General features: G+C 37.4%; 1 protein-coding gene across 3 annotated transcripts in view; it reads left to right on the top strand.

Annotated features, from left to right (window-relative positions):
• The window catches only part of LOC120523929 (protein Atg16l2-like), a 202,292-nt gene that overhangs the window by 102,974 nt on the left and 85,746 nt on the right, over positions 1 to 13,572 (top strand). For all 3 annotated transcript variants that reach the window (XM_039745640.1, XM_039745639.1, XM_039745641.1), the window contains one exon: positions 7,992 to 8,112. In XM_039745640.1, the coding sequence (XP_039601574.1) occupies positions 7,992 to 8,112 (121 nt within the window). The remainder of the gene's footprint in view (positions 1 to 7,991; positions 8,113 to 13,572) is intronic.

Genomic DNA, 13,572 nt, shown 5'->3' with positions numbered 1-13,572 from the left:
TCGTACACTCCAAAAATAATCACAGTTTTTACAGTACACCCCCAAAATTCACAGGGGTTACATTCCTAGAGCACCTGAGAATTGTGAAAAACTGTGAATTTTGGATGTGTTAAAAAAATGCCTATTTTTATAGTTTAAACCATAAATATGCCCCCAAACCACTTTAATTTAATTTCAAAGTCAGCTTAATACATTACCTAAAAAAAGGAAGTAAAGGTAAACCTGTATACTGTACTGCTATGTCTCCCGCAGGGCTAGAATTTAAAATACTGTATATACTGTAATTCATACAAGTGCGTTTTCATAGCCAGAAGCTTTAAATGGTGCAGGATGTTTTCTGCCTCACTCTGTGCTGTCCGTGCAATTTGGCCGCAGAGAGCTTAAACAACTCGGCACATCCACATAAAAATGACAAGAGGTGAGCTTTCTTGAAGGCTTTTCACTGGACATACCTCGTTGTAAACTGAAATATATACAAAAGAAACATACAGGCATTTACATGTGTACAATCAAAGACAATAAAGAATGATTTACAAAGCAATACATAGCAGACAGTGTACATTATACAATGAAGCTTTAAAAGACACTTACAAGGTGAGCGATTTCCACAGTTGGATCAAGACAAACAGAAGTGTGTAGACAGAGGTTCAGATTGCTACATACCACAATTAACCAGACCTACTGGTTATATATCTTAAAAAATACACTTCGTACATGACCGAAACAAGAGATAAAAGGGGGTCCTACGTCCTCCGCACATCATTATGTGCAGACTTGGTCAAAGAGGCCAATGGTGTTGGCTCCCCGCCATAAGTCACCCTCTCTCTCAAGCAAAGGTAGCTGTAAAAAGGTGTGAAAAGTGAAGGTCACCCATTTTCCAGCACGTATGTCGTAAAAGTACAAACATTTGGATTGTGTGCATTTCTAAGGCAAACTTCACGTACAAGAGCCCAACCTAACTCAAGTCTTTGATCAAAGGGTGCATTGTGAGGGCCATTAATTTGCTGCCTGACTTTGTGCACTCTGAGGATGTCTGTTCCAAGCAACGGTAGAATGTGGGCATTAGTGTCCAATTCTAGGATATGGGCTGTCACAGACTTCAAGCGAGGATGGTGAAGTACTGCCTCTGGTGTTGGTATTTCTGAGCGATTGTTCAAAATCACGTTGCATTCAATAAGTGGAGGCAGGGCTATACTTACTACTCCATTTACTGCCACTATTTGGAAACCAACTGCTTTCCATCCAATTATCTCAATAATTCCAGCACAGGTTCATAGAGAGTTTGTGAATGGGCTACTCTTTAGAGGAGGGGTCTTGCGAAATGCGTGAAGGACTCCTCAGCATGACGTCCTGTTGTGCAGCAGGTGATGTTTCCATTTCTTTCAGTGTAGGTGTGTTAGGCTGAGAGGTGACAACGTAAAGAGTTACATACTCTGCCGTTCTTCCCTTAGCTTGAGATGAGCTTCGACCTCTAACAAATATTAGATAGGTTCTAAGGAAAAATCCACGAATGACTGAGGCCACGAACAGAACCATGACTTTGCAGGGGTCTACTGTATATCATAACTTGTCAGACTCAAGCAGATTTTTAAACCCAAACTCAACAGATTATTCCTTCTTCTCACCAGTACGTAACAGTTACTCAAGATCTGAGTATTTCTTTATTGACAATAATTTATTGTCCACTATTAAATTATTGAAGTACAATGCTATTGTTATCTCTGATAATGGCCCTCTGATCATATAGCTTAAATCACTATGTCCTACACACTCATCTCATAGCTGCCAAATTTATTGTTTTTAGAGACAAATGCATTCTCAAAGGTTTCTGAAAGAATACTCTGGGAATGGTGTTTTTAATAAGACAGGTTATTTCATATTTTTCCCACAAAAATAAATTGTAAACCAAGAAGATGTAATGGGCTTGAATTCAGTGTTTTAAAGAAAAGACAAAAATTCCAGGAAAATTCTGCTACAGGTTATTATTGAATGCTATCTACAGGACATAAATATTTACATGTGTTGCTAAAGAGTCACCTGCTTTGAATAATCAGACTGCTTTGATTTAGTATCTCATCTACACACAATGTGGGGATACAGAACTGTCTGTAACAAGTTCTGGTTTCTAATCTGGGCGGCACAGTGGCGCAGTGGGTAGCGCTGCTGCCTCGCAGTTAGGAGACCTGGGTTCACTTCCCAGGTCCTCCCTGCGTGGAGTATGCACGTTCTCCCCGTGTCTGTGTGGGTTTCCTCCGGCTACTCCGGTTTCCTCCTATTCCAAAGACATGCAGGTTAGGTGCACTGGCGATTCTAAATAGTCTCTAGTGTGTGCTTGGTGGGTGTGTGTGTGTGCATGCCCTGCATCCTGCCCAGGGTTTGTTTCCTGCCTTGTGCCCTGTGTTGGCTGGGATTGGCTCCAGCAGACCCCCATGACCCTGTAGTTCGGATATAGCGGGTTGGATAATGGATGGATGAATGGTTTCTAATCAAGTACTTTTTGACAGCTGGCCACAATACTATTGTTGAACCAAAGTAAATGTGTTTACACTGTTATGCTGAGGCTTGCACCATTGTTTCACTGATTGTCATGTTGATCTATGCATAGATTGAAGCATTTACAATATATATTTCTGGGTAAAGGAGAATAAAAAAACAGAAGTATAGTCCGAGACTCGGGACTGCCGCCTGTTTCTTTTATTGTTTTCACCATATCGCTGTGGCTACACCCTGTAGCAATTGTACCTGGCCTAGGTTCCCCTAGGCCTGAGGTCGGTAACAAAGGCATAATGGATCTGGATATAAAAATATATTCAAATAAGTTAGCTTCACTACCATTAGCAATGTTTATAGAATATCTTATTGTTAATATCTTATTATCTCTGGACACAGAAAAAAGCATTTGACATTGTTGAGTGGGACTATCTATTCACCACATTGCACAAATTTGGGTTTGGTCCAAATATATGTGCATGGGTCAAACGTCTATATTCCAGTCTTGAAGCCTCAATTTGTATTAAGAACAAAATAGAATGTGGTACTCAACAAGGATGTCCCCTATCAACCTTTGCTCTTTGCAATTACTACTGAGTCATTGGCCATTCCTTTTTGAAATGTATCAGAGATATAGGTGATTACCAGTGAAGTACTTGAACAGAAAATATCATTATATGCAGGTAATATGGTACTGTATACATCAGACCCACAAATTCCCATACCAGCAGAATTTCAAAACATATCTGGACTCAAAATTAATTTGAATAAAAGTGTGCTTTATCCAGTGAACTCTGTAGCACACAATTTTACTTTAGTCACCTTCCCATTTATATTAGCAAATAAGTTCAAATACCTAGGGGTAAACATCACAAATAAATATAAAGATCTGTTTTAATAAAATATTGCCATCTGCTTGGAATAAAATAAACAGGATGTGACCAGGTGGTCTACCCTCCATCTCACATTAGCAGGGAGAATTATTACTGTGAAGATGAACATTCATCCCTAGCTTCTATTTCTGTTTCAGAACATTCCATTATACATTAACACTTTGTTCTTTAACACTAGAACTGCCGAAGCCAACGAAAAAACTCGTAATCCCGGCCCAACTTAAATCCCTTTGCACCTCTCCATCAGTGTCTTTTGTTTTGTAAATGTGTCGATCAGCATAAGCAGCAAGCAGCCTGCTATCCCATCCCCCCCTTGACGGCGCTCAGCTCGGGCAAAAAGTTCTAACTCATGCCAAGGCTCCTTATCCGAGTGTGAGGTGCCTGGGGTTTTATAGGGTGAATATTTATTATATTGTTATTTGGAATACATGCATTCAATGTGTGTTCCGTGTCTACAAAGATCTGGGTAAGTGTAGGATGAAATGAAATGTGAGGCAATAAATGCTGATCACATACCTAAAGCAGAAATTTTTGCCATGTTATATTAATAATGATGTGAAGTGTATAATGTGTGAAGACTTTAGTCCAAATAAAGACATGAGCTTTTATTCAAGAATATGACCAAAGAAAAAAATCATTTGATTTACATATTGCGGTCAATGAGTTAAAAAGCCAAGCTCAAGTGCCAGTTGACAAGAAGTTGATACGTGTTCTTAAATGGTGCAGAAGTAAGATTTGCTGCTTTATAACCCAAAGGTACCGGGTTTGAGTCTCGGCACACCGAGTTTTGAGCTGCTGCTATTATTATTACTATAATATAATAAAACATACATTTGATTTGAGCTTGTAACCCCCGGTGTAAATTTTGGCTACTTGTAAAACTTAGCGCTTGTTTTTTTATTATTCAGTTTTATTCTGTCAGTGACGTTCACATGGTACAACAAACTTGCCTCTCCCTCTCTGAGTTGATGCCATTTATCTCCATTCTTTTCACAAGAGCAGCGATGACCACAGTTGGTGCTGTGGTTGACGTCTGTTCAGAACTATTTGTTTTACTGGGAATCAAAGATATAATGTCCTGTGACCACTATCAGACTACCATACGGCATTTGCAACAAAGAAACCCATGCAGAACGTAAAAAACAACAGATTTGCGATGGTTTCGGATATCTGACGTTTTGATGAGAACTGTGTTTTGAGTTAAAACCCAAGGCAAAGACGTTTCAAATCTGTGGTCATAAAGCTTCTTCACAGCACTTTCCCTGGCTAATAGACTGCTGCACCATGACATAGCTTGGCACCTGAAGTAAAATGGGACTTCCACCTGCAGCTAAAGTCACTTTAGTACACAATCAATTCACCATGCTAGTGTTTAGATCTGGCAGTGCCATGCTGATGGTGTATACTGTGTACCCAAAAAGAAGAAGCCTTTCAGTCTGTAACAGCCAGTGTAAAGTTTTGCAACCTGTAAAAGATATCGCTGAAGGGGTATAACCAGACACACAAAAGTTGGTAAATCATGTCTTCTTAGTATGTTGTTGTCAATTACATTTTTCAAATTTTTTTTTCATTATACCTTTGTGAAAATATTTATTTTATATTCCAGCAACCATTGGAATGAGACTGAATCTGTCTCTGCCTCTCTCACACATTCAAATTATTATTTGAAAACGCTATGCCATTTGAACATGAGTTGTCATTTGGACATTTTTTTTTTCGATCTTGCCTGTACTCCCCTCTGTCTGTATTTTCAGTATCATACCCCATAAATCTGAGTACAGGCAAGATGTGGCATAGTGTTTTTTTTTTTCTTTTGGTTATGTTCTTGAATAAAAGCTGACATGTTTGTTTGATATTTGGACTAAAGTCTTCACACATTATACACTTCACGTCATTATTGGTATAACATGGAAAAAGTTTTTGCTTTAGGTATGTGTTCAGCATTTCATGTCTCACATTTCCTTTCATCCTACACTTACCCAGATCTTTGTAGACACGGAACACACATGAAATACATGCATTCCAAATAACAATATACTGTATTATTTATCCTATACAACTCCTGGAACCTCAAACGTAGATTAGTCACTCAGAATATGGAAGGAATATGCGCTTTAAGACAGAGGAACTCTTATCTATTGCACTTTTACATGATAATCACCTTTTTCTACCTTCTCAAGCCTACACAGTATTCAATGTTTGGAAAACGTCCATAATTAAAACACTTAGAGATTTGTATATAGATAATGTGTTTTCATCTTATGAATAATTATGCTTTAAATTTAAAGGAACCTGCCCAACTTTCCTCACCTCCCACCCATTTCTATTCCATAGGCAATACTAATCCTTCTTGAAGACTCAGACAGCATATAAACAATTTACAAAAACATTTTAAAGTCTTTTCTATTCAAAGATCCTAGGGTACATTGGGGAAAGGATCTTTCACTTAACCTCTCTGAAAATAAGTGTATGGCAGCCATGCATAGAATACACTCCAGCTCCATATCTGCAAAGCATTCAATCATTCAACTTAAAATCTTTTATTGTTTTTAACATTGTCCAAACTTTATCCAAGGCAAAATTCAACATGTGAATGTTGCAATTTAGCACAAGCCTCGCTAGGGTACATGTTTTGGGCGTGTACCAAATTAACATTGTCAAAAAAATCTTGGAATGCCAATCGGACAGCCTTGGTGTCACAATCACTCCCAACCCATTAACAACCATGTTTGGTGTACTCCCAGATGGGCATAAATTGGAGAAGGACAAATTTATTGCAATTGCTTATACCACACTACTACCATGCAGATTTATCTTGCTCAACTGGAACAATCCCAGCCTACTTATTATACGTCAGTGTGTAACTGATGTTCCGTACTATTCAAAATTGGAGAAAAATGTAATTCTCACTTAGAGGGTCTGTTCAAAACTTTTTTAGAATATTGCAGGATCTAATAAATAAAATATTAGAATAAGCAAATATTTACCAGAGAAAAGGACAGTTTCCTTTCTTTTTTTGTTTTTAAATATTTGCTCTTGTTGCAGGCTGCCCTCTCTTTCTCTCGGGCGGGGGTTGAATTATGGCTTATTATGTTTGACTTGATTGAATGGAATGTTGTTTTCATCAAATAAAATCAATATGATTAAAAAAAAATCGAGCTAAACAACTAAATTATCCACAATTATCACACAAGGAAGAGAGGAAAACTAGGAAAAACACAGACACAAACACAAAATTAATTTAATATTAAAAAGATTACAATACACAAGCTTTCGAGGCAACTCAGGCACCTTCTTCAGGCAAGAAGAAGGGGCCTGAGTTGCCTCGAAAGCTTGCATATTGTAATCTTTTTAGTTGGCCAATAAAAGGTGTCATTTTGCTTGGCTTTTCTCTACATTCATAATGGCTAACATGGTACAACAACCTAGTACTTTAATATTAAATTAAGATTTAAAAAAGAGAGAACAAAAAGGGGAAAAAAATGAACAAATAAAAGCAAACAAATCCAATAATCACAAAAACAGAAACATTACCTGAAAGACAAAACAGAGGTTGAAGCCAGAATATCCAAATCTAAAAGTACAAAAAAAGAAAGAAATCTCACAAAGCAACAATAAAAATAATGCAATTCTGAACACTGACACTTTCTCCTTTTTTAATTTTTTTTTTCTGAGCTGCATCATCTGGGGCTTTATGTATAAACAGTGTGTACACACAAAAATATTACATATGCCCATTTCCAAATTAAGCAACTAAAAAAGAGACTAAAACATAACATTTTAGAAACAAGAAAGAAAACAATACAAAAAAGCAAAACCTATAAAATATCACAACATGACAGTAAGCCTCCTGAAGATTATAATCAATGATGTCTTCAAGAAAATATCCACAGAGTTTGGACTTTTAGTCTTTATATATATATAAATTCAGGTAAGTGTGTTCTTAGCAGTGTTGGTAGCATGTTAAAAGTAACATGCATTATTTAGTTAGATTACTTTCTAAAATAACAACAGAATGTAGTACTTATTTTATTCCCACCACTCCAAATAATTACTGCATTATTTCACAGAAGTATTGCCTTTTCTCACAAAGATGTTGCCTTCTGCCTTTGGAGCAACGGTTTGGTGACAGGTAGGGAGAGGTTACACACATGTGTAACATACAATCAAATGAACACTTATTGAACAAAACTTACAAATATACATTCAGATTTGCTGAAGAGTACATTTTCTCCAACCAGTGTTGAGTCACAAGGGGCAGGTGATCATTGTAGTAGCACTAGGTATAAGGCAATAATCTGATCAGCTATACCAGCCAGAAGAAACAACTGATATTCTATCTAAGTGTTGTATCTGAGTGCCCCACCTCCTTTGCACAGAGGGCTACTTTTTATAGACGACTTCTCCAGGTCTCAGAGATCTCAGCCACCTGAAGAGCATGTTCCTCTCAGGTCTGGACGAAGGTACTCAACGTTATTTATAAAACAGGAGAAAACAGTCATATTTTTTTTTTTTGGTCAGTTTTCTTTAGGGTGCATGGGTTTAGGATTTAATAACAAATTCAAGAAATTAACAGTTCTAAATGTCTTTCTCCTTCTCTTTCCACAGTGTACCCTGACCGGCCATTCTCGCAAAGTTACATCTGCGAAGTTTAAATCCAGTCATCACCATGTGGTAACTGGTAGTGTAGATCGAACTGTGAAAATCTGGGACTTGCAGAGAACAGCCTGTAAGGTTAATTTTTAACCTGTGTTTTTTTATTATCCACTACATGTGATTTATACGGCCAATTTAATGATGTCATAATAGTTGTTTGTAGTGCTGTCTTATATCTAACATTTAACATGATTTTTAGCATCTTTTTTAAGGATTTCACAATAGCCAAACATTAGACGTGTTCGGGATGTTTACATATTTATGCAATCCTTATTAGTATGCTGGTGAAATGATTGTGTTTTATTTTTTGATTTTTTTAAATTTTACTCTGTTAGTGTTACCACTATTTTTAATTTGACTGTAATGCATAGAAATGTTTCTAGGTATTAAGAGTCAAATTAATAGAAATTTTCTGTGGATTTTTCTAAAGTTTTAATTTGGTTAATCTTTTTGCCCATTATGCTAAAGGCCATGTTTATTGTGGAATAGCATTAATGAATTCTTGTCCAATTCTGAATAAAGCAATGGACTATACCCCACAGCGAAATTTCCATTTGTTTCTACTTTTAGATAAGTACGGAAGCGTATTACGGCCACGGTGGAAAAAAAAATATACGGACACAGTGAAGAAATAAAAAATCTAAATGTCGAGATTAAAGTCGACATGTTCACTTTATTCTCAACATTTCCATTTTATTCTCGACATTAATGTTGAGATTAAAGTCGACATGTTGACTTTATTCTCGAGATTTCCACTTTATTCTCGCCATTTATGTTGAGATTTAAGTCTACATTTCCACTTTATTCTAGTAGTTTATTTTGTCAGTAGAATGTCGCAAACTAAACTTCATCTTAAAATAAATGTTTAATTTACTAGATTTTCTCAAACCCCGTCATAAGTTAATTTAGCACATTAAATGCTTTATATTAAGTGTTCCCTGACCCAGTTGTTAATCTGTACGCGCATCTTAAACTGACTTCCTCTTGCACTGAGGATGCACAAGCAGCGATCGCCACACATTAACTTCATGGTATTCTACTCTATGAAAATTCAAAATACTAAGATAAATACTAGATATCTTTTTCACGATGAAATGCATATATTAAACATGGGTGGCGGGGGGCATGGTGGTGTGGCTGTAGTGCTGTTCCCTTGCATTAAAGGGTCCCCAGGTCTACGTTCAGTGTAGAGAACTTTATAGCAGGTGTAACAAGGCTTCAGAACCTGGATATAGGAATGGGTATCGCACAGGTTTAACTGAAATATTGTGTAAATGTTGAGTTTGTGATGTGGTGGTCAGAAACACGAATGCAGAATTCAATGGATGTTCTTCTGAGCAGGCTTTCTTTATTGCATGCATGCTGTCTCTATCTGACATACTAAACCCTCAGTTCCTATCTTTCCTTTTTCTTTCTCCATATAACCAATCACCACACGATAAATGTCTTTGTGAAATTAAACTATCATGTGGGTACGGTTCTGTTTACTTCTTTCCTTACATACTTTTATTGTACACTAGCAAAATACCTGCACTTCGCAACGGCAAAGAACTGCCTTAAAATTTTTATTAAGAAGAAAAGTAAACATTTTTAAACTGAGGGAAAATATACCAATAATTATTTGTTAAGGATCTCTTTGTATACCACGTTGTCAGTTCGGCCCTCCGGTTGTAATATGACCAAGCTGTGCGCTGAGCTTACTCTTGAGCATGCAACATACAGTTGGCCATGTGAAATGCAATCTTGCCTCAAATCAATGCCAACCTTTTGTAGGGTCTGTCCCTGAGACTTATTAATTGTCATTGCGAAGCAGAGCCTTACTGGAAATTGGAGGCGTTTGAATTGAAATGGGAGATCAGAGGGTATAATGGGGATGCGAGGAATAAAAACTCTCTCCCCTGAGCCACTGCCAGTAAAAATAGTTGCCTCAATTAGGTTCTTTTGCAGACACGTGACCTGAAGTCTCGTGCCGTTACAAAGTTTCGGTGGCTGTAAGTCTCTCAGTAACATTTGTGGAGGCTGGCCCAGACACAGACAGGCGGACACATTCATTTCACCCACAAACACGTTTATTTACACTACCAAGTCACAAAGTGCACCACAAACACCCTGAAAGTCCCCAAAGTCCTGGCCACACAATGCCTTCTTCAGACCGCCTCCTTCTCTCCCCTCCAGCTCAGTCCACTCCACTCCCGACTCTCACCCTGAATTAAGGGAGGCGGCCCCTTTTATCCTCACCCAGATGTGCTCCAGGTAGGTTCCGGCAATCTTCCTTGGACACACCCCCGTGTGGCGGAAGTGCCGGCCGCAACCCCGGAAGCACTCCAGGTGTCCCTGCTCTTCTTCCTCCCAGCACTTCCTGGTGTGGCGGAAGTGCTGAGGTCCAGGGATCCAAAGGCATGGGGGCGCCCCTTGGTGGCGACCACGGGCCCCTACAGGGTGGAGCTTCAAAGCTCTGTACCCGTGGCCCCCAAAGGAACCAGAGCGGTCACCCCCAGATGGTCTGGGGAAAGCACAAGCCCTCCTCCGGTCCTCCTGGGCGTCCCAGCCGGGCTGCCTCCCTAGCCACCTCTGACACATTATTGGTGCCCCAACCTTCAAAATTAGATTATGCTCAGGAGTGCCTGGAGGATTCAGAGTGTGGAGATACCAGATACCAGATAGTGCACTGCATCTTCCACTTATACAACTGAATCCACAGACTGATATGTTTTCGGTTGTGAAGGTAGTTCTTGAAGTAAAATGTGGTTTATAGTCGTAGTCATGTCATTTCTTGGTGTCAGGATAGCTCTCTCCCTCAACCATGGCACGTCATTTTCGTTGGAAAATTCAATATGGCGGCCGACAGTGGCATTGTACCACCGAAATAAGTATGTACATCGGTTTCGGTTGGCGCAGGGAAGCCGCCTACCAAATTTCGTGAAGATGGGGCCATAAATAAGAAAGTTTAACGTGGCGGACGTTGTCGAAATGAAACCTGCTTAACTTTTGTAAGTAAGCTGTAAGGAATGAGCCTGCCAAATTTCAGCCTTCTACCTACACGGGAAGTTGGAGAATTAGTGATGAGTGAGACAGTGAGGGCTTTGCCTTTTATTAATATAGATATATTTATATACACCCTCTCCTTTGTATATCTCCAGAGCTGCCTTTTGAATATGTGGGCTTTTTGTACTCCAGAAATGTGAAAGGTGCTGTTGTATGTAATGTTTTGAAAAGGATTTGTTAATATGTATAGGGAGGCTTTTAAAAAAAGACAATAGGAACCATATTTATTTTAATAATATTATTTCTCCCAGCTAAAGTTAGATGAAGAAGAGATTACAATCAGGTAACATTTTTTATGCTTTCTTCATGTTGCGAAATTACATGTAAATGGATGTTTCCTTTTTTTTGTAACAGTATTCCCTAGATATTTACATTTTTCAAAGACTATCAGCAAAAAGTGATTCAGTTTAGAAAGCTATGAAATACACTCTGCCTTTGCAATTCATGATTTTACAATTTATGGATCTGCCTATTTGTGGGTTTTTTATCAATAATTAAATATAAATTATTTTTTCAGTTTTGCAAGTAGTAGACTGGAAAGATGTCATTCCCAAAATGCTGTGTGTTTGAATTAAAGACCAGACTCCTGCCCACATAAAATAGGGGGACAGGAAAATATTTAAGTCAAATGCATAGCATTTGATGACTTCTTTCTGATTTACTATTAATGCTGCCTTTCTAGGGAGTAACTGTTAATAATATTTTAAAATGCATATATTTTGCTCGTTTTAACCATATGAAAAGATTTCAGACTTACAGATATGCAACACAAGTTATGTGAGATTTTTTTTCTATCATCCATGTATGTTTTTCATATCATTTGCTGTTGTCTATAATTAGCCACTGCTGGGAGCTGTTAGGTTTCAATATTCTCCACAAAAACACAAGATTTTTTTTTTCACTCCCAACATTACAAACTACATAAGGTAAGAAATATTTTTTAAAAGTATAATTTTTGGGTAGAACATTCCTTTAATGAGTCAACAGTAAGGCATATCAAGAAAAAAAGAGGAAATCTGTGTTGTTGCTGCAGCAGTGGATGTAAAGGCTCTGTATAGGGTGGTCCAGATCTAATTATGCAATTTTGATTATGCTATAAATTATTAAGTTTATTACATAGAAAATTACCCAAAAAATCCCAGACCATCGAGAAGTGTGCGAACTGATGACATGAAAAATCGTCTTCATGCCAAACTGGAATTGTCCCCGCATAAATCAAAGTCATCCAGACGATCTGGATCTGCATAATTAGATCTGGACCACCCTGTATGTTACTGTCGCAGTACCGTAATTTCATATTGCTTTTTTTTTTTTTTGGTAATTTTTATAAAAGAGAAGAACACAGAAAAAGGTTTGGGGTAGCCAACCCCTATACTTAAAAATGTGTCTGTAAAGAGAGAGCTAAAATCATCTATCATCTTTACAGAGTTGAGTTCAAAACAGAACTGATGATAATAGGCAAACCTGCCTTTTTTGCATTCTTATGCAAATAGTTAGAACGTATATTGCATTATATGAACAAAAACTCCTTGTCAAATGTATTAATTTCATCCAAACACAAATTTGCCTTGTACAGTAAACAGATAACCACATTTGATTCTGTCAAAACTTTTTCGGATAAGATTGGTCCATAACACAGCTTTATTTAACAATAGCAGCTAATGGTCTTGGCTCTCTGGTCATCCAGTGCCATAGCAGTATTTTAGAATGGATGAGTAGTAACTTTCTGAAATTAAATAAGGAATAAACAAGTGATTGGCAAACATGGATATAGCAGTGACATTAGAAATAAACTTGATTCCTTAGGTTTAAAAACTCTAACCTAAATTTTAAATTGCATATTAACCAGATTATGAAGACTGCATTTTTCTCACGTAAGGAATATAACAAAGTTAGACCTCTTATAACTCTGCAAGATGCTGAATAGTTAATTCACAGTTTTGTTTTTAGTTGACTAGATTACTAATAGAGACATACTGTAAATCAGTTGCAATTAGCACAAAATTCAGCAGCCAGAATCTTAACTAGAAAAAGAAAATTTGAACACATCTCACCAGTTTAAGCATCATTACACTGGTTACATGTGTCATTCTGAATTTATTTTAAAATACTACTAAAGGTTTATAAAGTCTTAAATAATCTTGCTCCGTCCTATATTTTACAATGCCTAAAGTCATAACTTTAGATCTTTGAATGGAGGTCTGCTTATAATTCCAAGATCCCAGCTTAAAGGAAGTGGTGAGGCAGCCTTTTGCTGTTATCTTTAATACTTTACCTACAGAAATTCATCAGGCTAATACTGTGGAACATTTAAAACACTGCTATGAACCCCATTATTTTTATATGGCTTTTTCTTAGCTACATTTCAGTTGTATTTCTAATACAACAACAACATTTATTTATATAGCACATTTTCATACAAATAATGTAGCTCAAAGTGCTTGACATGATGAAGAAAGAGAAAAAAGACAAAATAAATAAGAACTAA

Source organism: Polypterus senegalus, chromosome 2, assembly GCF_016835505.1.
Source record: "Polypterus senegalus isolate Bchr_013 chromosome 2, ASM1683550v1, whole genome shotgun sequence".
In the NCBI taxonomy this organism is placed as follows: Eukaryota; Metazoa; Chordata; class Cladistia; order Polypteriformes; family Polypteridae; genus Polypterus; species Polypterus senegalus.
This window is presented reverse-complemented; position numbering and strand designations above follow the sequence as displayed.